Here is a 22820-nt window from a genome sequence, read left to right on the forward strand (position 1 = left end):
CAATAGAGACTCTTGCTTTTTACCATCCTCCACCATCGTATTCAGTTTCGAAAATGCCGTCATCATAGCTGATGATTCTATCCATGTCCATGAATTGCTGGTCAAGGAGCATCTGGGAAATATTGCTCAAATCGCCACTACCGACGCTGCTTCTGTGGTACAGGGAGGGCTGGGCCATCGGCTCAGCGCCATTGACGCCTAGCCCTGGGGTTAGGAGCATTGCGCTCTGCGTTGGATTGGTAAATGATGCGGGAATGTTGGATGGGAGTGGTTGAGCCACGACGATGGTGTCGAGACTACCTGCAGCGGGCTCGACCTGTGTATCTGCGAACCGCCTGTTTCGTCTATTGGTAGTGGTTCCCTCATGTCTCCCGGTCTCATTCCGTCTGATGTGGGCAGACAACGGAGGCTCCTGAGCAGCTGTGTGATCGATTTCTGTGGTGTAGCCTAGGACGTTGATGTTGAAAGTTGCATCATCGCGGCAACGTAAATGCATCTCCGTGAGCTTCCTCGAATACTTCCCAGCCAAGTTGTCTCTCGCAGGCTCTAAGCTGTGCGGGCCAGCCCATCGCGTCGCCATATCATTCACAATCTGAACCAGCGACCAGAACTCGGAAGCCAATTCAGTCCCGAGATCATACCGCCATTGAAGGAGGAGCACTCTGGCGGCCACATAGATACAGAACACAAACTGGCTCGAAACAGGCATCACCGCAGGCGCGTGCTTCAAGTAATTCTCCGCAATGATAGCAATCTCCACGGCGGCGGCCTGGCACGTGTCCGCGCTCAGAATACTCGGCAGCCGGGCCCTGAAAGGCCACTCCCTCGGAGGGAAGGCAATCAGCTGATGGAGCAGAATCATGGACGTATTGTGCGTGACGTGCGCCAGCGTGAGGTTGGGATCCATTCGCGTCGACTGCCGCGCCATATTGGCCTTCCATTTCTGGGGCAGGAGCATCTTCCAGTGGACCAGGCGCAGGTCGAGCTCCTTGAAGCGTGTGAGCCAGCTACTGATGTCGCGTTGGTCCCGCATGTTGATCTTTTGCTGAAGGAAGTAGCTCGTGACCCTGCTCAGGGACTCGGTCGCCTCGATGCAGTAGGCAAAGGCGCCGACGGTGGACATGTCGACATTGGCGGCCGGCGCCCCCGGTGACGTGCCGGCGTCGGAGGGCGTGTGGGTTTCTTCCTCTGAGGCACCTACTTGCAATGCCGGCGCGTAGTGGGACGGGATGAAGGCAATGGGGTTGCCTATTCTGCCGGCGGCTTTGTCCCATATCCCGAAGTAGGGTGTCACGACTTCGTCTTCTTTACGCCAGAGAACGCCGTCGCAGGGGAGACGGCAGTGCACGTCGTCTGAGGTTAGACTTGTGTTCCAGCCCATGGTGACTGAGATGAGTCTATCGAGCTTGAAGACGTTCCAAAAGACCCGGCGCCTCTCTTCGGCCTCGGTCCAGCTTTCTGGCGGAGCGAGTGAAACGAAAGGTTGAGATAGTGATGGCCGGTCGACGTCGTCGTGTTCGACGGTGAGTTGGAGATACTCGACGGTCCGGGTCAGTGAACCAACGAGAGACCAGGCTTTTGCAGCCTCACCACTTCCAATCTATCTATGTCAGCGCGTGCCATGCGAGAAGATTCGGATATCGAAACACCTACATCGTTGAATGCGACAATGATGAGAGCTTGGTGGCTTTCCACATCGAACGTTTTCATCGATGTTGACACGATCCAATCACGGGTGATGCCTCTTTGCTGGAGCGTGCCGAATAAGTTGGTCGCAACATCTTCGTCAGATATGTATCTTGACGCAGAAAGGACCATGGCATGTAATACTGCAAGCAAAAGTTTGGCTTCTCCGGGCTCTCGAAGTCGACGGCGGAATCTCGCCTCGTGTATAATCGGAATCCATGGATGAATGTGTGCAAAATAAGCCTTGAGTACAATCTCAAGGTCCTCTTCATCTGGCAAGACAGGCGAAGTAGGGCTGGAATTGCACGTGAAGGCAATATTTAAAGATTCATGATCATCAAGTCGACGCCGCTTGGCTCGTACTGGTGACTCGGTCTCCGCACGCTCTTCGCTGGGTGGACTTTCGCTTTTAGTGTTGAACTTTTGTAGCTCTTTGGCGAAGAATGCCATGATGCTATATGCATTCTTTTCGAGGGCGCCATTGGAGCCACTGGCATCATCTTGATTAGGTGAGTGATTTGAATCGGATTGTCTGCAGTCTTTTGATGAATTCTTAGTCCGTTGTTGGTGAACAGTCCTTTCTAACGCATCTTCGACGTTGTGATCAGTAACGATCGAAGAAGGGCAACTCGGCATATCGAGACGAACCAAGTCTCCGGTGCAGGTTCTCAATGGCCCCAGCCTTCATCCCCGGCTTGGACCGTTTCGATTCATAAACACAATCGCTTCCTATCGCAAGTCAACTCCTGGAAAGAGGAAGATTCATAATCTGCACGGTAGGAAAAAGGGACCCACCTGTCTTACGGCACTGCTGACATGTTGGCACCTCTCGGGAACATCGCAGCTTCCGGCGCCGGCAACAGTTGCAAGCGAGGGCCGCCGCAGCCTCCGAAGCGCCCCCCGAGTCATCGTGGCCCGCATCGGCGGCTTCGCCCTGGTGGCTCGGCTCAGTACCGTTATCCATGATTAGGCATTGGTCGGGTGTAGATCATGGCGCCAAGTGTAGGCTTTAGTTTCTGCGACTTACGCGTGAAGTAGGGCGGAGGCTGGCATAGTTATGGTTCCACGGCCAATAGCCCACGCCGCCGCTCGACATAACCCGAAGACCGAGGCGGCCCCGCACCGTCTTCCCCCGCATTGTACATCGGCGGCTGCATGAGCTGGAGCTGTCCGGGGTTGCGGGGGGAAGAAAGTTGGAAACGATCAAAAAGAGACATTCTTCCCCTAGAAATGCTGGTATTTCCTCGGTCGAGCGCAATGTAACGTACAGGACCAAGTGATACGCGTCACTTCTTGCCATGTAGGCGATGACAATTGCGAAACTCCTGCTCAGTCGTAGAACCTCCACTGAGCCTCCGTGTCCGGACTCAGGGGCTGGTTCAGGAGAAGCGCTCGAAGCAACTCGATTGGCATCGTATTCGCCCTCAGGATCTTATCGTGGAGTTCCTTTTCGCCCATTAACCCTTTTGTCAGCACCTCCTCCCGCAAACCGTGCATCTGCAACGCCCCCAGCATGTATCCGGCCTGATACAACGGGGAGTAGTCGCCGCCGAACGATCTCGTGACTTCTCCCTCTGCGTTAGAACGCTCGTGACCGACCCAGTCTACCAGCAGGTCGACGCACTCTTGGGGCGTCATCTCGCCGAGGTGGTACTTAAGGGAGAAGATGATTCTCGCGCATCGGTGCATCCGCCAGAAGAGTGTTCCGATCTTGTCCTCGGGGCTCACGAAAAAGTCTCCCCGGTTCCAAAAGACGAACTCCCAATACATGGCCCAACCCTCGACGAAGAAGGGCGTCGAAAAGAGCTCGCGGTAGGGATGGTGACGCTTGCCCATAAACAGCTGCAAACGATGGCCGGGTATTAATTCGTGGCTGTGGTCATGTCAGTAGTGAACGTCTCTAAAATAGAAACAAAGGAATATGCTAACAATGCCGTCGCCCGTGAGAAGTGAGGGTTGTTGCCGCGCATCACCATCATCTTGAGGTCATGGTCCATGGCGGCGGTGGGGTAAGAAACCCAGAAGGAGGAGCCTCCGAGGAAGAATGGGGACTCCTTTTGACGTTCTGCGTCAATCATAAACATACGCCACGTCTCGCCTGGAGGAAGTCAGCTTGTAATTCTCGCCGAGAGGCGCACACAGAGAGACTTGCCCGCAATTTCTGGGACCGTGACCAGGTCATGCTTCTTCACAAAAGCCATGCCCTCATAGGCCAGCTGCCGCACCACCTCAGGCTGTTGACCGGGCTCAACATATGAATTCTTGACATATTCCTGCGCCGCCTTCCAGTCGTCGCCGAAGCCAGCGCCAGGAGCCTCGAGACTAGAGAAGTGAGAGTCAGTTCCTAATCTGGGGCAAAGGGCCAGTCGGCTTTACATACCCCGATACGCTCCCATGACTGCCCCCCGGTCCAACGGAGCCCACCTTGATGCTGCGTGAAGCCTTCTTCATCTCCTTTTCACACCAATCGTACTGTTCCTGCGCCAGCTTGAGGAGCTCCTCGGGCGTGTAGGGTATCATTTCCGCTTCGAGCTCAGTGATCAGCCCGGAGCGCCCGATGGGTTCTACTGCAGCACGGATAGACCCGGACCCGTTTTTCTCAATAAGTTTGGTGTCTATCGCCGTCTTGATACCGGTGAGGGCCTCGTCCAGTTCCTTTTTAGGCGCGTCGCACCAGAAAGGGAACAGGGGGTCGTAAGGGGCGTAGAAGCTGTAGGCCTCATCCACATGGCCTCTAATTTGGTCAATGGTGCTCATAGCACGTGAGAGTGTCGAGTCATTGGCCTTGATACCATTCGTTTTGATGGCCTTTGTTGTTGCAATTATGTTCTTTGCTGTTTCGTTTAATATCATGGCCGTCTTTTTGCTGTCGACGGGAACCATGCTCTGACGAGCTTCGCATATCTCGATGAGCGGCTGGATAAATGGAAGAACCGGCTTTACCAGTTCGTCTCGTTCACGATCCAGAAGTAAGACGCGGAGATTGCGCCTCAAATAGTTGCGCAGAAGTAAGAAGTCTACCTTATCCTCTTGGCTGTAGGTATCGAACGGAGCTTTAAACAGACTGTCGAGCTCTTCATTGTAGTATCGTTCCAACCGATGAGATCTCGTGGCTGAGAACTTGATATTGTAAAACTTGTTGAGATTCTTTTCATCCGTGGTAACACGTATAATACGCTCCGGCATAAACTCCGAGATGGTTTTGGCTGCGTGTTGTTCGCGGCTGTCGCTCACATGAACCCAATCGCCGTCGGAAACGCCGCCTTGATGTGACCGGGTAGCGAGACGATGTGTGGCCATGGCGATGACGTGAAGCCCGTGATTCTGTGATTGAGTGAAGTGCTGATTTGATGTGGTAAGATTGGATACCAAGCTGTAGCATCCGGCAGTGATGATTACATTGAAAGAATGCGGGGAAAGCTTCGTTCTTGAAGCAGCATTCGAGACACGAGGCGTGGAGGTGTGAACTCCGGACGGGAGGCCGCGGGGGTCTTATCTCGGCCCCAGTTGCCGAGAGGGAACGTTGCAGCGGTATTCCTTCAGTGGGTCCGATAACATCCCGAGTGGGAAGGTGCGCTGAAGAGAAGCTTTTTGATGGCAGCGGGTTCCTTGCATCTTGTTTCCCCTCACCAACCATCATGCCAAGCTCATTCGCGATTTATGCACGACTCATCTATATTTACGCCAGGCTTATTCGTGAGAGATCATTTGAAAATTACATTATTGAGCTAAGCAATTGATCTTGCTTGGTGTAGGTGAATTCGTTATCAATCCCAAGCGAGTGCGTTAAAATGAAAACCACACTACTCTAGCACTGGCTCTCGACAGCGACAACCTCACTGACGCCAGCCTCAATGCCCTGACCAGCGCTCTCAACGCGCACAAACTGAGCCGAGCCGGAGAAGGTAGCCTTGGTCTCGAAGCCAGTCTTCTCAACAGAAGCCTTCTCCGTCAGCGCATCCTCCGAAGCGCCGGCGAAGACGGTCCACTTGTTGTTCTCCGTCGCGCCGTTCCAGCTCATGTACACCTCGGTCTGGTTACCAGCGTCGCAGGCGAAAGCCTTGGGCGCGTAGTAGGGCTTGCCAACCCAGGGGTAGCGGTGGTTGCGGTAGCTCTGGACTATCTTGTCCTCGCCAAACTGCGCGGTGAAGACGCACTCGCCCTCGGCGTTGAACTCCTTGATCTTGGGCGTGCTGCCGTAGCCGATGACGGTGTGACCGCTGCCGTCGTTGAGGACCTGGACGTTGCCCTGGGAGACGGCAAAGATTGTGTCGTTGGGGTCGATGAGCTCCTGCTTGAGGGTGGCCTCCCAGGTGGCGGTGTTGACGGTGAGGAAGATGCCCGAGGTCTCGTTGACGCCGCTGCGGATGCCGCTGTTGTCGTTGTTGAAGAGGGAAATGAGGGCGGTGCCGTTGCCCTCGGCGTGGATGCGAGCGTCGTGCTGGTAGCAGAAGGACAGGCCGTTCTTGAGGGCGAAGGAACCACCGGTTTGGCCCTTTAGCATTGTTAGCTGAAGCTCGTGTTCAGACAAAGGTTGAGCAGGTACTTACGTTCAGGGTCCACTCGACAGATCCATCCTTGGCGATCTTGAAGATGGAGCAGTAGTGGCGGGAGGAGATGAGGAAACCACCATCAGCGAATCTTTCGATCGAGTTGATGTGGAAAGGTCCCCAGGGGTAGGTCTGATTGAGTCCAAGATCCTCCAAGGGGTAGGTAGGGGCAGCAGAAGCCAGAGAGATCTCGTCCAAGTGGTCCAGGTGGCTCCACTGGAAGAGGATCTCGTTCGTCTTGATGTCGATCTCGAAGAAGAGCGAGTCCACGATCCAGCCATCGACAGGGCCGCCGACGGAGGTGAGGTCCGTCTGGGTGACGTTCACAGCAGGAGCAAACATGGTACCCTCAGTGGTGATGTAGTCCTCGTGCATGTCCAGCCAGCTGCCGCCGGTGAGACCGGACGAGTCCCAGCCGGTGAAGGTCTGGAGGTTCAGGCCGTTGGCGTACTGATCCAGAGTAACATTGTAAATGTTCTTGTAAGTCTGGTCGTAGATGAAGACAGCTCCGTATCCGAAGCCGTAGGGCTCCGGCATGGTGATTCCGGTGTAGAAGGTGAGGACAGGCTCTCCGAAGAGAGTCTGGGCGCGCCACGCGGAGATGTCGCCGTAAGGGCCCTCCCAGATCAGCTCGTTCTCATTGCTCATGATGAATACGGAGTAGTTGTGGCCGCCGGAGCCGGACTGGTCAAAGAAGAGGTGACCCTCGGCGATGTCGCCGGTCTGGGTGATCTTCAGAGAAGGGGGCTGCAGAGCAGGCTCGGAACGGTAGGTCTGCCACGGCCAGGGGCTGGTGGTGCTGTTCTGGGCCGCCGCGGCCTGGCTCAGGCCGAGCAAGGCGGTGGCCTTGAGAAGGGAGGTAGAGCGGACCATGATGACTGTAGGCTGAGGGGGTATGATTGACAGGAAGCGAGGCCTTGAGAAACAGAACAAGGCAGACTCAAAGGGAGGAGTGCCATCGAGGCTTTTGTACTCTGCAGTTCACACATCTTCAATGGCATTCCTGTGTTTCCCGACATCGGTCGATTGACTCTAGCTTCACGTCCGATTTTTTCTTCAACAAACACTCTAGATTGCCATCGCCCCTGTCATAACACCAAGGCTTTCGACCGTTTTTCTCGCGATCTTGCATGGTGTGTGGGTCTGTTCCGAGAAGTACGCCGGCTGTACCTGAGAGATCATCGTCATTCGTCTCCATCCTACGGCCATCAAGGATCTGATAAGATGAGATTGATAAAATTCATCACCACCAAATTCCCTCAAAGTGCCGGCTTGTGGGGGATCTTCGTATGTTTTTGGTTACATTGGGTCCCAGTCTATGAATCAACGAATCCACCGTGGGGGCTTATTTGCTAAAATTTCTACAGCCTGGAGGAGCCAACCCGCAGCGGAATTCGGTGGTCGGTGCCGTTTGCAGAAAGTGAGATCCGACTTCCGCTGAAGCCAAATGTACGCCTAAGAATGACTAGCAAGCTGTAACGACCTGTGTAAGGGTATCTGAGAGTATGCTTTAGTTCGCTCAACTTCATGGTTTTCGAATGGTTGATAAGGATCTGTAAAGTTCGAGAATAAAGAACGTCTGATAAACTGAAGTTGAATAGGTACCCCAGGATTCTGCGAGAGAGTGGGCAACAAATGCCGCTGCCAAGTGAGTGCCAAGTTGAGTCGGACTTTTCCCGACGCGCGGGACGGAAAGTAGTTAAGCATGGATAGTAGTGGATCCTAGTTCAAGTTACTACCTTACTAGTCCCGGGACCAAGCTCGTTCTTGGGCAGTCAATTCTCGGGGATCGAGGTGGACCGATGGTCTTCGATTTCGCTCCTTCACAGACTAGCCGTCTGCCGGATCCTCTTTCACGATGGTGTTGAGCTATCTATGCTATCTATGACGTCCGGTGCAGACGAGAATCGCAACTTAAGTATGTCTAGAAAGCCAAGATAATTTCAAGCAGATTCCACGGCCAAAAGTGGTCGACAGTATCGCATTAATTTGGCAATCCGTTTTAAATGAGCGAGACAATCTTCAGGTCTGCATGGTGGATCAGCTCAGAGTTTCTCCAACGCTTCGGAACAAAATGGGAGGATTGGCAAGCCTATCATGCGTGCGTCAAGTCCCAAGCCTCTGATAGCAATGTGAGCCAGCATGGCATCTGCATATAAGTGTTCCAGAACAAGCCATGCAAGGTCAAAAATAAGCTTATCCTCTGGGTTGGGACAACCACATGGCGTGCTTGGTCCACTGTATGGCGCAATGTAGGGCTCGATGCATTCTGGAGCAACGGCATATGTCCATGAGCTTTAGAGATGATTAACAACTTGAGTCATGCCTGAACCGCTGCACCTAGGTTGTAGAGACCATACAGTACAGCGAATAACTTTCATTGCTCGAGCAAAGACCAGAACACTTTGTGGACGCTCAAGCGAGGTCTTCATATCGATACATATAACATCATGCCACAATTCAGCTTCTGCTCGTCACCTTTCACTGCTAATTCTTGAACAGGGCCAAGTTTTGATGATGAGTCGACTCAGGCGCATATAGAATTCCGTTCCAATCTGCATCACTTGCCCACCAACAACTATGTCATGCCAAGCCAACTTATCACAAGTTAATAAACGCCTCACTATTCATAGACTACCTTTGATCAATACCGGCCAACTTCTAAGCAATCTTCTCCACATCGAGATCAAAATCACCATCGCCTCTCATGATGCAACTTTCACCTTCCTTGGCCCAATCAGAGTCCCGACACAGAAGGGCAGAAGCATGACTCTCGCACTCCTGTCGAGGATTACACTTACTCTCGGCACAACACGTCCACTTAGCCTCAACATGGGCGTTGCCAGACGGTGCCGTCGACTGAAAAGACGACTTCTTGCCCGACTTTGACACTATCTCGGGCTTTCCCGTGCCGGAGCAGGTCTTGCACTGGATGCGCGAGTTGGTCTCCAGCTCCATGATGTGCTTCGAAGCGACCTGCGAGAGGACGAGCTGGAATTTGTAGTTCTCGAGCAGGTCGGGGCAGTTTCTGGGGACGGAGGACATGACGGGGAGGTCCATGAAAAAGCGGTCGCTGACGTAGCCGAGGTCAAGAGCCTGGCCGCAAAGGACGAATGCTGTTTCGGGGTGGGGAATGAGACGCATCTGAGGCTTTCGGAGGCCGTTGTTGTAGACGTTTGAGCAGTTTTGCTCGCAACAAACGATCAGGATCTCGACTTTTTGACACATTTTGGCTGCTTGATGCAATTTGGGTGCATGAGATAACTCGACGTTGATGAGTAGTTGTCTTGATAGATTTGACGATCAGGACGCTGTCAATCTTCGCGAGATGATCAAACTCGAACTGTGACCTATCGAGTACCGTTGGAGATTGGAAAACGAAGGCGTGTTTATTACGAGAACCAGTCAGATATATAGGCAAGTGACTCAACAGCTGGTGTTGCCTATTGAGGGCTCATATGAAGGGGGTCGCGAGGCAGCGTAACCGCTTGCATTCAAAGAGTACTTGGTCGAGTCGCCTAGAACATGAATATTTCTAAGAAACAGCCATACTGGCTTCGGACTTGACGGGAACAATCAAGTATCAGGTCGACATCGGACAAATCCTTTGTTGGAATAAAAATCCGGTTCGACTTTCCAATCCGGGACGTGTTCGGAAACTTGGCTCTTGTACGAATTATGAAAGTCCAGGAATGAGAAAACCCAAATCGAAGAATCAGACAAAGAGACATGAAAACCTCCAACTTAGAGTCATCAAAGGCTTTATGCTTCATCTGCACCGGCCGTAATGTAGTGCCACTTGAGACCATAACTGGGTAGATAAAGAGTTTCGGGTAAAGTAGATACCTTTAAGCCGTTTGGCATCTCCCAGCTCAACACCACTACACCTGCTCTTACAATCTTAGCTGTTATCTACCTGAGCGTATACTTTGACGACTTGTCGGGAGTTCTGAACAGAAAGCTTTCCATCTTCGTGACCTTTTTCTCCTGCTGGTATGCTCAAACATTTCTCTCATCCATGACATCGGTGTACCCTTTACCTGGGAGCGAATGAAAGCTCTGCCACAACTTGAAGAGGTTCGCCCGACAGATATCTTACGTTCTATTCCAAGATAGCTCCAGTCCTTCTCTGGATCTGCATATGATTCGGTCATTTGTTCATGTAGCCCATGCTATTGATCAACGCCTTTTGAGATATTTAGAAAATCGGAGTAATCATAGGGCAACTCAAGACTCGAACTACCGAGAAGAATACGCCGAAATCCCGACAAACGAAAGCGGACCCATACCGCCTCGACAGGGTAGAGTCTCAAGTCCATTTGTTCCGACTTTGCTGTTTTCGTAAGCACTTTGGGTGACACGCTTCCGAAGGGCTTTAACGGTTGAGCATCGACCTCTCCCTTGTTGATCAGACAAACATGCGTGCAGCGAATTCATATGCAGAGACTTGATCGATAGCTAGAAATGTACGCGACCAGTCTTGTAGCGCCTCGATGTCGAGCCCACAACCAAGTTTCATTGTTCCGAGGAGGACTCGAGCCCTGACTTACCTTACCTTAGTACACGTACTTGCAAGGGGCCTGAGGTGTCATGTCGTCATTCCCTTGGCCGGCTATCAAGAACGTCCCTGTTGAACGGCTATTCTGGTGTCTAGACTTTGAAAGTCAAGGTAGGTATGGCAGGGATTCTCACTCAGCGATTTACGCATAATGGAAATTAAATTCGCAAAACAAACAGCTGTTGGGACTTTGGGCCACTCACGCCACTACGCTTGCTTTTCGTATTACCGGTACCTGCAGCAAGGAATTAGCATACGAAGCCCCAGCAAATAGGATCGAGGAGACACAAAGTCCCATTGGAGGGGGGGGAAACATGAGCAATGCAAGGATTGAGATCCCGGCGCGGACCACCGCGCCGTATTCGCCCGTTCGAGACCGGCGGACTACCGTCAAAGGGGCGGTGCAGTTTTTACGACTGGAGGATTATTTTTGGCGCGTCTTAGTGTGTTGAGATACGTTTTCATCCACGGAACAAGAAAGAAAAAAGGCTTTCCCTCATGGAACGATGGATGGATCTGCGACAAGAAAAAGTCTGACCGGAACGGCTGCAACGGCATCTCAAAATGGGCCATCTATGAGACATACCAAACAGCCACAGGATCGCGGAGCCGTTGGGATCGGGCGTTTGTAGGATGGCCTTAATGACCGCTAGGGCGGCTTCCGAGATGAAGTGGCGCAAGATTCCCGTCTCAGACCCCGCTTAGCTCCGTCCAGGGGCGTTGTTTAGACCCGGGGTTAAGGCAGCCGTTGTTGGGAACTTGGAATCGTCTGGACATACAAAAGTCTGTGAGGGAAAGATCTTTCGACGACGAGGGGTGTTCTGATTTCCTTCTCTCTCTCTTCATTCTGATAACGGTCATCGACTTCGAAGCCTTCACTCGCCCTCGGGTCATTACATTCGTTCATAATCAACACAATCGTTTGCACTGCTCTGACACCGCTACCGGAGCTATTACACCGTCTTAATACCCGACAACATCAAAACAAATAATACCAAATCAAAACCCACAGCAAAATGTCTCTCAGATACATCACCTCCCTCGCCATCATGGCCACCGCTGTCCTGGCAAAGACCGACCTCGCCGGCTGCGTCTCCTCAGACTCCGTCGTCACACCCACCCAGGGCGGCACACCCTACGCAACCCGCGTCTGGTACGTCCCCGGCACCGGCGAGATCTGCGCCGCCCTCGACTGCGGCGGCGGCCGCGCCCCTCCCAAGACCACCGTCCCCGGCTGCCCTTCCTACGAGGGCACCGAGACCTACTCGCCCTCCTTCCTGCCCCTGCAGACCAGCGCCGCGCCCGTGGTCTCGACGACTGTGGCACCCGTCACCACCACTGCCGCCCCGGAGACTACCGCCAGTGCCTCTGACAGTACTTCTGTTGCCACCGTGACCGCGTCGACGGACTCTGCCGCTGTTGAGAGCGAGACGGCTGCGTCTGCGACGGCTGTTGTTGTTACTTCGAGCGGCTTCAGCAATGCTACCATGACTACCCTGACAACGGGGGCTGGGTCGGTATCCGGAAGCCAGTCTGCTCGTAGCACGCGGGCTGTTGGTTCTGCTGCGACTACTGCTGCTACTACCAACAGCCCTAACGCCGCTGTTCCTACCGGCGCGTCTCGCGAGCTGTTTGGATTGGTGGCTGGTGTTGCTATCGGCGCCGCCTTGTTGTAAAGCGGATGAAGATACATGTATATATGGACGTGGCACGAATAGACCTCCACAGGTGATGCTATGAAGATGGCCATGACTTGGATTTTTAGGACGCAATATCATAATGATGTAATAGACAATGAATAATTCTCCCATGATCACATATGTTTTGCTCTCCAACGTTTGAGGTCGCGAGTCCTGACCCGAGTACGATATACACACTCAAAGTTCGTCAGAAGAAGCAGCATTCCGTACATGCACTGACGTTTGCTCTACTGATTTTTCTGATCATTGGTGACTCTCACAATGGACGGGAAGCCCATGTTAGGCTGGGATGTCCAGAGACTCATGCCAAACATCGCAAGAGATGGCCTTGGTATGAGAGGCATATGAAGCTGGTTCACCTCATTTAGCCATTGAGACAGCGACCGTGTTATTGCTGGCATTGCCATCCAACGTGCTGCTGCACCTCAAGCAGGTGGGAGGAAACAGCTCAGCTAAGTTCCCAGTATTGTTTATTGTTCTGCAATACGTCGAGTTATGACATTCAGTCACGGATCCGTCCTATTAATCGAAATCTTCAACGCCTCCGACTTGCCCACAGTCGCTAAATCACCGGCAACAAGACCTGCGACTCCCGTCCATGCGTAAGCCAGACCTACCATGGAACCTGCATGAACTCCCACAACGTTGGCCCATGAGACCGCCTACACAGATTGATCCTGTCAGGACATACACAAAGCTGCATCATAGTATGCGTCCAATACGGCGACAGCAACTGGTAGCCCCCATCGGGATGCTGCCTAGGAATCCACGACTCCCACTCCCTCATCTCCCCGGCCCACGCACCCACGTCGCTCTTGCTGTCATGACCAATGAACTTCCCCCAGCTTTTGTTTAAGAACCCGAAATACCCTTGCTTCTCGACGCAATACCACATGGTGGCGGGATCGCGGACGCCTTGGAGGTCCATGAGAACTGGCCTGTCATCGACGAGTGTGATGGCTTTGCCGGTCTCCTTTTCGATGATGTAGAAGTGCTTGCCGGGCCACGGTATGTCGCTTACATGATCGTCCTCGACATCTTCGCCTGCTACGGATGTTGTTGCAGGCGTCAAGATTGGGGTGTGGAACTCTGAAGCTGTATCAGAGCCTGTGTCGTCGTGCTTGTCTTGGGAGGCCATGATGGCCCGAATGATGTGATGGCACTGGCGTAACTGAGTAGAAAAAGTGAGACGGGCCAATGACTATGCAGACTTCGATCGAAGGAATCGAAGGGATCCAAGTTTTAAGATATAGAGAAGCTGTCGTCGCTTTCACTGAGATGAAGTTGGATTATCTGTACTGTACAGTGATGAGATGAGTGCGTCAAGGTAGCATGACGTGCGCCACATGAGTTGTTCCGCTGACGGAACGGAAGCTCAGTGTGGATTCTCATTGGTTGGGCTGTCTCAGTTTCCAGTGTGTCAATCGAGTTTAGCTCACTGAAGGCCTCCAGCATCCGGGTTCAGCTGGTATCTTACAACCGCAGATTGAAGCCGTGCCTCGATTGTTGATTTTTCTTCCTACTCTGAACAACCTGGAATGAGATACAGTCGAGTGTACGGCGGCTATTTTCTTCCTGATGTTGCGCTCGTGGGCCCTTCCTCGTTAATGAGTGTGAACAAGACAGATTGCGGTGGAGTCTATGCAACATCCAGCTCCCTACGAAAGTACACCCTCTCGTACCCATCCTCCGTCCTCCTCTCTGTCTCGACGAACCCCATCTTGGGATACAGAATGAGATTTTCATACATTTTGACATTGGTGTAGAGTTGGAGAGATGTGCATTGCGAATCTCTCGCCACATCCTCGGCGCATTTCATCAAGACTCGACCGTATCCGCGGCCTTGAGCCTCTGGGGCTACGACAAGGTTGTTGATGTGCAGTGCACTCGCTGAAGGATCAAGGCGAAGTAGAATGGCGCCTACTACTGTGTCATTCTCATCATCGTGAAGTATGTAGACCAGCTGCGTCTTGATGAGCTCGTGGTAGTCGGCTTTCATGGGTGCTGGTTCTTTGCCGATGCGGTCGATGTACTTGGAGTACGCTGCTCTGGTCATTGATTGAATGTAAGGTACATGTTCCGCATTGGCTCTCGCGAGAGTGCAGCCTTTACGAGATGAGATTGGTTCGAATTGTTGACGCATGACACAGGATTGATGGAAACATACAAGATTGAGTTGCAGATAACTCAGTTCACCATTTTATCTCTTCGCACGAGATATCACGTTCAATTAGTCACTTTAGGTGACTCTCACTTCCTGCTGTCAGGTAAGACGGGAGGTACATCTCCGAATTGGGCTAATGACGAGATAACGCCGACAGTGGAGACCTCTGACCCCACTGGCCAATCGGAGCAGGCGACATGCGATAAGATAACAAATCAGACGAAAAAGTCCGCCGTCGGAGAAATCATTCACGACACCCGTCGCATCCTGACCCGCCGTAGCCACCCAAGCATCACCAAAATCGCATCTCGAACCTGGTTTTTCACCACCCACGTCAATCATCACCCAGCGAATCCACGTCGAACCGTCGCGTCTCAAAGCTCCAAGCTTCACGCCAACCATCATACGACCTCTCGACCGCACATCAAACTTTTCACAATGGACCACACCCGCGATCCCTGCCCCTGGGTCATCCTCAATGGTAACGTCCTCAGCCGACCATCATCACCCCCTAGGAGCAGAAGACTAACGATCTTGTAGACTTTGGCGGTGCTTTTGCTATGGGAGGTGAGTAATCTAGCCATTTGCGATCACGAACATCGATGCACTCCTCGAATCCCGAATACAACTCCATTTCGAACCTCAAGCTCCCGAATCGATCAACCTCGCCCCGAAACTTGCATTCTGACACATGCCTAGCTATCGGTGGAACGGTATGGCACGGTATCAAGGGCTACCGTAACTCGCCTTATGGTAATGACACCCCTCTGCGCGATCTCGGAGATGGCGGTGATGATTAACAGCGCATCAGGTGAAAGAAGAATTGGTGCCATCTCAGCCATCAAGATGCGCGCCCCCGTACTGGGAGGAAACTTTGGAGGTAAGCATACGACTCTTCGGGAGACTTTTGATCTCGTAGAAAACGCTAACACGGTATTCTCTAGTTTGGGGAGGTCTTTTCTCGTGAGTGGACTTCTATGCCGAAACTCGAAATCTCGATCCCGAATGCCAAACCGTTACAAACCCTCCTGGAGATTTCGAGTAACTTACTGACTGACTTGATGAAAAACAGAACATTCGACTGCTCCGTAAAAAGTATGAACCGTCTCCTCAAACTCCGTAAAGCCGCAAGATACGAGGGGAAATCGCTAGGCCTCGCACTGGCGAAAATGGTGCTGCAACATGGCGCATTAGCCTGAGCTATCACCTCGAAACGCCAGCGCTCGCAGGGCTAGCAATGTCCCTTTGCATCTTATGGCGCGATCTATGTCTTGGGCGCTAACAATCTATGTTCAGGTCTTCGTGGACACAAGGAGGATCCTTGGAACAGTATCGCCGCTGGTTTCCTCACAGGTGGTGCGCTTGCCATCCGTGGAGGATACAAGGTTAGCCAACTTGCATATACGGCCGATTCCTATATGTCGCTAACTTGACTTATTAGGCGGCCCGAAACGGTGCCATTGGTTGCGCGCTACTTCTTGCCGTTATCGAGGGTGTCGGTATCGGTTTCCAGAAGATGTTCGCGGGTAGCACAAAGCTGGAGGTGAGTTGAAACAGTCGCAGGCGCTCGACCGGCGAAACGAAGCTGACAATTCCTGTGATAGATGCCGGCGCCTCCTCCTTCCGACGAGAGAGCTCTTGCATAAACGATCGATCCTTCACGAAGCATCCATTTTACCGACGAACGGCTTGTGATCGAGGCGACCGCTTTGCCGACGAAAAGAATAACTCGGACCCCTCTCTACTCCTCAACGCTCGAAGTCTGTTATTCGTCATATTGACGAGGGCTCGACAATTTGTTTTCCACAACCCAAGGGAGCGAAGTAATTTGATCCTATTTTTGTAATTCATTGAAAAAATCGCAACATCGGAGAGGGTGGCGTTATATGTAGAATAGGGGCAAAAAGTCTGCACCAGTCGCCGGAGACTGGACTGGAGATGAGGGGTGGACAGCCATTATGATCTTAGAGGGGGGTTTCCAACTCACCAAAGACGAGAGGCGGCTTCCGACTAGGCAGCATGGTCAGGGGCAAAACCTGCATTTGTTCTCGATATGGCTGGGGTTTTGGATTCGAGGAGAGAGGCAGTCTCTTTTCTCCCTTTTTTGACACGAGTACTTAGCCTGTGTGGGATAGAGGTGTTCATAATTGTACCATCAACTCGCTGATTTCTTCTCAAAATCTTGGTTCTATACTGTATCTTGAATCTCCTCGACTGACTCTAACATTTCTAATCTGAAAATGTCGTATCTGGTTTGGGGCTCACCACTTCTCAGAATACTCCCTCACATCAACCCCCTCAACACCATCCCGATAAATCTTGGCATACGCCTTGCCATCATCGGCGATCCAAGCCCTGTACATCCCATTACAGTTGAAATCCTGCAGAATCTCCGACCTTACACCCACCACTTCCCCTTCCTCGTCCCTCGTAACCGCAACCTCGATCCCGATAATACCGCCCTCACCCTCGCCGGTGACCTTCCATCGCGGACCCGCACTACTCTGCAACTCCCCGCCCGGACCAGAAACAAACGACACGGCGTCGGCCCCGGAAAGCGGCTTCCACCTCGCCACGGCGCCGACGGTCCGACCTGCGGCGACGCGCATGAACGAGTCTCCGTTACCCGTCCCGGAGGCCGCAATCGCCCTCGTCGTCTTGACACCCTTGCGCAGACTAGCCATGCCGCCAGGTACGGGGGAGTAGGTTCTCAGCGAGGGGAGACAATCCGCCATCAACCCCTTCAGACTCTCACTCAGCACAAGGAACCCGTCCCCAGCACCACCAGCACGCGCAAACGCCCCCGTCGGATCCCCCTCCTCAACCCACTCCTCGGCCCAGAACCCGGCCCCGACGACAGGCGTATCCCCGATACGGCCCGTCAACTTATTCGTCAGCCCGCCTGTGCTCGTCGCGGCGCAGACGACCCCGTCTTCGTCCAGGGCTACGGCGCCGACGGTGCCTTGCGGGAGGAACTCTGTCGTGCTGTACGTGCTCGAGCCCTGGCCTGCCTTCTCTCGCTCGAGGGCGCGGATGTGTTCGTCCCACCGCCGCTGGGTGAAGAAGTAGTCCGTAGATACCAAGTCCAGCCCGTACCTTTTCGCGAGGGTCTCTGCTGTTGGGCCGTGGAGGAGGGTGTGGCCTTGTGCCGAGGGAGCGTCGATGCTGGCGGCAGCAGCAGCAGCATCAGTCTCAGAGGATGAAGAAGGGTGACTACTCTCCGGATTGCCCCCCAAATCCTCATCCCCGTGCTCCAAAATCGCTTTTGCCAACAAAATCGGGTTCCGGACGTGCCTCAGCCCCGTAACGCCGACACCGCGCTTCGCGAAGCCGCGGGAGACCATGACGGAGGCCTCGAGCTCGTTGATGCCGTCGCGGGTGAAGACTGCGCCGTGGCCGCTGTTGAAGAGGGGGTTGTTCTCTAGCAGGGTGACGGCGTGGGTTGCTGTTTCGAGGGCTGTGGGGAGGGCGCTGGTGGATGTGCCCGTGGGGGAGGGAGTGTTTTGGTAGGCGTTTGTTTTGCTGACCTGTGTTGTTGTGTGAGTACCATGTATGGAGGAGTTGAAGTGTTGTTGGTGAGAGGTGTGAGAGGGTCTCTATGGGATTCTCAAACTAGAAGGAAGGGAGAGCTTGTGATGTTTGAACTTACAATCGTCAGCAAGGCGTGGCGGTACTCCTCATACTCTGGCGGCTGCAGATTCGACGGCTTGATGTTACCCGCGCCGCCGTGGATGATGAGGCGCGGCTTCACCTTCACGGCGGCCGGAGACTGACGCTTGTACTCCATCTTCCTTTCTCACTGTCTTGTCCTTTGTCTATCTTCTCGATTCCAAAGCCCGACGGTGTACACCCAGTAAGCTCCCGAGAATTGACCTCTTGCAAGTATTCCGTATGAGATGTTTTGTGATGCGAATTCAAAGTGCCCTCTCATGTGAGACGTGAGGTGGGAGAGAGTCGTCGTGAATGATAAGATAAGAACTGTCCGAACCGGCGTGCCGAATGGGGAAGCTCCAACGGCCGACGCTCGGCTCCTGCTTGCCGATGGTCGGATCACGTCAACGGAGGGGTTGAAAGTGTCATCTTTTCCCATGTTATAAACGAGTCAGGTCCTGCACATGACCGACGGAGATACTTTAACTAATGACATTTTGGTGAACAATGCAATGTCTAGAAATGCTTTGATCTTTGGGGTATCCCTCTACTTTTCTGTTTATTTGTACAATGTGCCCTTGGACATGCCGCTGCCCACTACCCAAAACGCCTCCCGAATAATACTGTAGATAGCGCCCGGAATGTCTCGCAATCTACAAACGAGCAAACACGGACCCAATGATTTCCCGGCTCTTGAGGAGGTTCAGAACCCTCAACCTTTCATTGTCCAAGTGGGCGGAATCCGAGGACTGTCCGCAAGGGAGGTGCGCGGCCGGGGCGCCGAACTCCTTCTCGAGGAAGCGGATCGCGGGAATAGAGCCGCCTTCACGAATGTACAGAGGCTTCTTGGGCTTCTCCGTATTCTTATCCGTTGTCTCCGCGGACTCCGCCCCTGTACCTTCACCCGCAAACACGGACGACCACGACTGCATAATAGCCTCCTCGAGCGTCTGGAAAATGGCATTTGTGGGATCGCCCAGCCACGGCTCGGCCTTGTTATCAATCTTGATGGTCAGCGAGTTTTTGGACTCGAGCTGCGCGAACTCGCTCTCGAGGTACGAGCCTAGCGAGGCAATGACGTCGTTGACCTCCTGGCCTGGCACCAGACGCAAGCTGATGTTAGCACTCGCGTGGCTGCTGACCAGGCTGCCGTCCGGTCCTGATACCTTGTATCGATGGATCGTCAAGTTGGGTTCTCTCCAGCGCGCCATCAGTGCGGCCTTGAGCTTGTCGGCGGGCCCCTTTTCTGGGTTCTGGCGCATGAGCGTGGCTGCAATGTCGTCGTAGCGCGTCTCCTCCTCGGCTGTGACGGGAAGGATATCGTCGTAGAAGCCGGGGATGAGCACCTTGTTACCGGGCCCCTTCAGCTTTGACAGAGTGGAGGTCAGATCTGACAGGGGCTCGTCGTTCATGTAGGAGCCGTCTACACCAGAATGCTGGTCAGGCAGATGTGAGTCGACGCACACAGTGGCATGCAAAACGCCACGCAGGCCGTAGGTCAGGCAGGGGACCTCATCGTCGAGCCAGTAACTGTTGGCAAGCAGGATGTAGTCGACGTCGCCGATGAGGTCCTTGTTCCTGCGAACAATCTCCCTGAATCCGCGAGAAGCCGATTCTTCCTCTCCCTCGATCAGGAAGATGACGTCGTTGGCAAGTTTCTTAGCTTGCAGCAAGTCTGTCACAGCGAACAACGCAGCCATGATCGGGCCCTTATTGTCACTGACGCCTCTGCCGTAAAGGTATCCGTTGACGCCCTTCATTTGGAATGGGTCAGTCTCCCACTTGCCCTTCTTGGTATCTGCCGGGACGACATCGTAGTGGCCGTAGAACAGAATCTTCTTCCGCTTCTCGGCCGGCTCCAAAACGCCATCAAACTTGGCAAGAACAACGGGGTTGTGGGGGCTGCTCTCGGTGCTCAGCATCTCGACATGGCCGCCAAGCCTCTTGAACAAGGACCCAAGGAACGTTGCACCTCTTCGGCAGTCCTCTGCGAATTCTGGGCGTGACGACACTGTCCGGTAGGACACGAACTCCCCTAGTGTTTTAATCATCACGTCGTTGGCTTCCTCTACCTCCTTTTGTTGGTCCTCGTAAGACGAACAGTCAATGTTCCAGATGGCAACATCATCGTCGTTGCCGCCGGTAATGTAGTACTGTCTGTTGTTGTATGTTGTCACTGCTGACGAGAGAATCTTGCCCTCGTGAGCCTTCCAGCGCGCCACGCATTGGTACTTCTGGCTAATATTCGCCACCTGCTTGTCTTGGTACTGGCCGTAGTGGGCAGTGGTGTGTTTCTAAGAGTTATTAGCGATGAACGAAATGAGGAAACCAAAGACCTTACACTCGCAGAACCAGAGCGAGAGGCGCTGAGGAGATAGCCCCAACCCATTTGCAGTGTCATGACATCGCCCCTATGCCCCTTGATCACTCGCAACTTGGACTTTGTATCGAGGTCCCACAGTTCAATGACTCCTTGCAGCTTCCCAGCATACAAGAAAGACCCGTCAATCGCAAGAGACATGACCGACTCCGCATCGTCGGTGCCGAGCGACATAAGCTCTTGAAGGCCAGGTTCGCGGTCGTTATCGGCCGCCTGATCGTCTCCCTCAGCACCAAGCTTCCACAACTTGATGGTGCCGTCTCCGCCGCCCGAGATGAGCACCTCCTCTTCAGGTTCCACTAGAACGGTAGGGCCCTTGGCCATGAGCATCGAGTAGACATAGCCGTAGTGGGCAAACATCTGCACAGCCCCCGGATGAATTTCCACCACCTTTTCAGATCGCGGGATCAATGTCCACCTCTCATCGTTACGGCGCGGCGTCGTTGTCCCTCCTACAGCTCGGGAGTCGAAGAACCTGTGATTCCGACGGTCGGGGTGTTGTGATGAGTCGTGAGTGGTACGGTTATTCGGGTCGGTGAGGCTGACCCATTGAATCGAGGTGTTTTGCGCCCCAACGTACACCGTCTCGTGCTGGGCGCTGTAGGCCACGGAAAAGATGTCGCCAACGTCGTATGTGCTGTAAATCTCGTACAGGCGTTTCATCGTCTTGGGACACCAGACGTTGATGAGGGGATCTCCGGCGCTCGAGAACAGCATGGAGCCGTCGGGGGTAAGGAACAGGCTCAGCACGCTGCGCTTGTGAGCCTGGACGATGCGCTCCTGGTGGAAGGTGGCCAGCGACCACACGACAATCTCGCCATCTTGGGTGCCGGCGTATATGCGTTCGTTCTCGGCGCTGACGGCGAGGGCGAGGACAGAGCTGTCGTGCTTGAGGTTGTGAAGGAGTTCGGGGGCGACCTGGGGGCAGTCGTCCGTGTCGCTCAGGTTCGTGGACAGGTCGGAGGCCGCAATGGCGGAGGGCATTGTGTCTTCTGTCGCGCGAGAAGGGAGGGGGGACAGCTTGTCAGCGGAGGTGCTCAGGCGAAAGAATGCGACCGGTCGACCCAACAGAGAGAATGGAATGGGTCGATCGAGGTTGAAGGAGAGGGAAACGTTATGTGGCGTGTTGAGACAGGAAAGCAAGAAGCAGACGTTGGATTGTGACGCATTTCCCAAGATGAATCGGCCAAATTGGCTGCGAACTCGCAACGAAAATGGCGAATGACGAAATGCGCTAAAAAGGGAGTCACTCCGCCCACCATTCCCCCGGGCAGCGTGGATCTCCCCGTAAGGGACCTCTCCCTTAGGGGTGGACACTGTGGACGTCCCAAGGTTTTGGGCTGAGTGGATCGTCCCTAGGTGCAGTTGCTGCCAGCCCAAGTGCTCTAGCTCCCGTAGCTACAAGGTCCACTGCTGTTTTCTCAGGGGAACTACAGGGACTAATGTGACACGAATTGTCACTCTGAAGCATCCCGCCCACGTCTTGTGACACTTGTCCCTTTTTGAACTTTTCTCGAAGCCCAGCAAGTTTGATCAAGTTACGATAAGAGACAGAGGGAACTCACCATCTTCATACTCTTCAGAAGACTCTGAGCCAATGGATAGTTCGACTAGATCCCGGTGTATCTTCCGGCACCCTTCGCAGTCGTCCTCGCCCGGGGCGTGGGGCTCACCAGATTTGTAGACCACGGCCATCTCCTCGAGATGGGAACGGTAGCGTCCGCGGTTCTGACTCGGAGTATCCGTACGCCACGGAAGGATAAGAACTCGTAGATGGGCTGAATCCGCTTCGATCCTGGGGTAACTTGCCACAAGTCAAAGGTGGGGAGGGGGGGTTTTCTCTATTTGTACGGAAGTCCTGATGGCTTTGACTCTCTCACCGCTTCATGACGCAACATTGAAGGGGATGGTATCATAGGCCCGTGATAGCAAATATAGGAGGACTGCAAAAACGCAGGTATGATTAGGTATGATTCAGTTGAAGGAAACGAGATTAAGAAAAACCGGGCGGCCGGGAGTGACCTTAAGCATTAAGGAAGAACTGTCCGCAGGGCCGAGATCGGTTGCGTGATTTCACATTTCACAACTTCGTACAAACTACGAGCCGTCAGGTGGGTGCCAAGCACTATTA

General features: G+C 53.5%; 9 protein-coding genes across 9 annotated transcripts; 2 read left to right on the top strand and 7 right to left on the bottom strand.

Annotated features, from left to right (window-relative positions):
- Window positions 1-19: 19 nt before the first annotated feature.
- Window positions 20-2650, bottom strand: CCOS01_05508 (uncharacterized protein; the record flags this gene model as incomplete). Its single annotated transcript, XM_060453687.1, has 4 exons — window positions 20-1600; window positions 1654-2276; window positions 2335-2415; window positions 2482-2650. 4 exons carry the CDS (start codon window positions 2648-2650, stop codon window positions 20-22), a joined length of 2454 nt encoding a protein of 817 aa, XP_060315459.1.
- Window positions 2651-3015: 365 nt separating this feature from the next.
- Window positions 3016-7109, bottom strand: CCOS01_05509 (X-Pro dipeptidyl-peptidase; the record flags this gene model as incomplete). Its single annotated transcript, XM_060453688.1, has 6 exons — window positions 3016-3559; window positions 3616-3784; window positions 3827-4008; window positions 4067-5010; window positions 5531-6181; window positions 6237-7109. 6 exons carry the CDS (start codon window positions 7107-7109, stop codon window positions 3016-3018), a joined length of 3363 nt encoding a protein of 1120 aa, XP_060315460.1.
- A 1788-nt stretch (window positions 7110-8897) lies between these two features.
- Window positions 8898-9464, bottom strand: CCOS01_05510 (uncharacterized protein; the record flags this gene model as incomplete). Its single annotated transcript, XM_060453689.1, has 1 exon — window positions 8898-9464. The coding sequence occupies one exon, from the start codon at window positions 9462-9464 to the stop codon at window positions 8898-8900; it is 567 nt and encodes a 188-aa protein (XP_060315461.1).
- A 2346-nt stretch (window positions 9465-11810) lies between these two features.
- CCOS01_05511 (uncharacterized protein) lies at window positions 11811-12470 on the top strand (the record flags this gene model as incomplete). Its single annotated transcript, XM_060453690.1, has 1 exon — window positions 11811-12470. The coding sequence occupies one exon, from the start codon at window positions 11811-11813 to the stop codon at window positions 12468-12470; it is 660 nt and encodes a 219-aa protein (XP_060315462.1).
- A 637-nt stretch (window positions 12471-13107) lies between these two features.
- On the bottom strand, window positions 13108-13632 carry CCOS01_05512 (uncharacterized protein; the record flags this gene model as incomplete). The annotated part of the gene is made up of 1 exon (XM_060453691.1): window positions 13108-13632. The coding sequence occupies one exon, from the start codon at window positions 13630-13632 to the stop codon at window positions 13108-13110; it is 525 nt and encodes a 174-aa protein (XP_060315463.1).
- Window positions 13633-14133: 501 nt separating this feature from the next.
- On the bottom strand, window positions 14134-14550 carry CCOS01_05513 (acetyltransferase; the record flags this gene model as incomplete). Its single annotated transcript, XM_060453692.1, has 1 exon — window positions 14134-14550. The coding sequence occupies one exon, from the start codon at window positions 14548-14550 to the stop codon at window positions 14134-14136; it is 417 nt and encodes a 138-aa protein (XP_060315464.1).
- Window positions 14551-15096: 546 nt separating this feature from the next.
- CCOS01_05514 (uncharacterized protein) lies at window positions 15097-16304 on the top strand (the record flags this gene model as incomplete). The annotated part of the gene is made up of 9 exons (XM_060453693.1): window positions 15097-15139; window positions 15199-15225; window positions 15358-15411; window positions 15470-15538; window positions 15603-15621; window positions 15731-15753; window positions 15955-16043; window positions 16100-16201; window positions 16263-16304. The coding sequence occupies 9 exons, from the start codon at window positions 15097-15099 to the stop codon at window positions 16302-16304; spliced, it is 468 nt and encodes a 155-aa protein (XP_060315465.1).
- A 615-nt stretch (window positions 16305-16919) lies between these two features.
- CCOS01_05515 (asparaginase) lies at window positions 16920-18445 on the bottom strand (the record flags this gene model as incomplete). Its single annotated transcript, XM_060453694.1, has 2 exons — window positions 16920-18185; window positions 18308-18445. The coding sequence occupies 2 exons, from the start codon at window positions 18443-18445 to the stop codon at window positions 16920-16922; spliced, it is 1404 nt and encodes a 467-aa protein (XP_060315466.1).
- Window positions 18446-18962: 517 nt separating this feature from the next.
- CCOS01_05516 (WD repeat domain-containing protein) lies at window positions 18963-21673 on the bottom strand (the record flags this gene model as incomplete). Its single annotated transcript, XM_060453695.1, has 2 exons — window positions 18963-20603; window positions 20651-21673. The coding sequence occupies 2 exons, from the start codon at window positions 21671-21673 to the stop codon at window positions 18963-18965; spliced, it is 2664 nt and encodes an 887-aa protein (XP_060315467.1).
- Between the last annotated feature and the right edge of the window lie 1147 nt (window positions 21674-22820).

The sequence above is a fragment of the Colletotrichum costaricense genome (genome assembly GCF_030867565.1).
Source record: "Colletotrichum costaricense strain IMI 309622 chromosome Unknown Scaffold_5.1, whole genome shotgun sequence".
Classification (NCBI taxonomy): domain Eukaryota; kingdom Fungi; phylum Ascomycota; class Sordariomycetes; order Glomerellales; family Glomerellaceae; genus Colletotrichum; species Colletotrichum costaricense.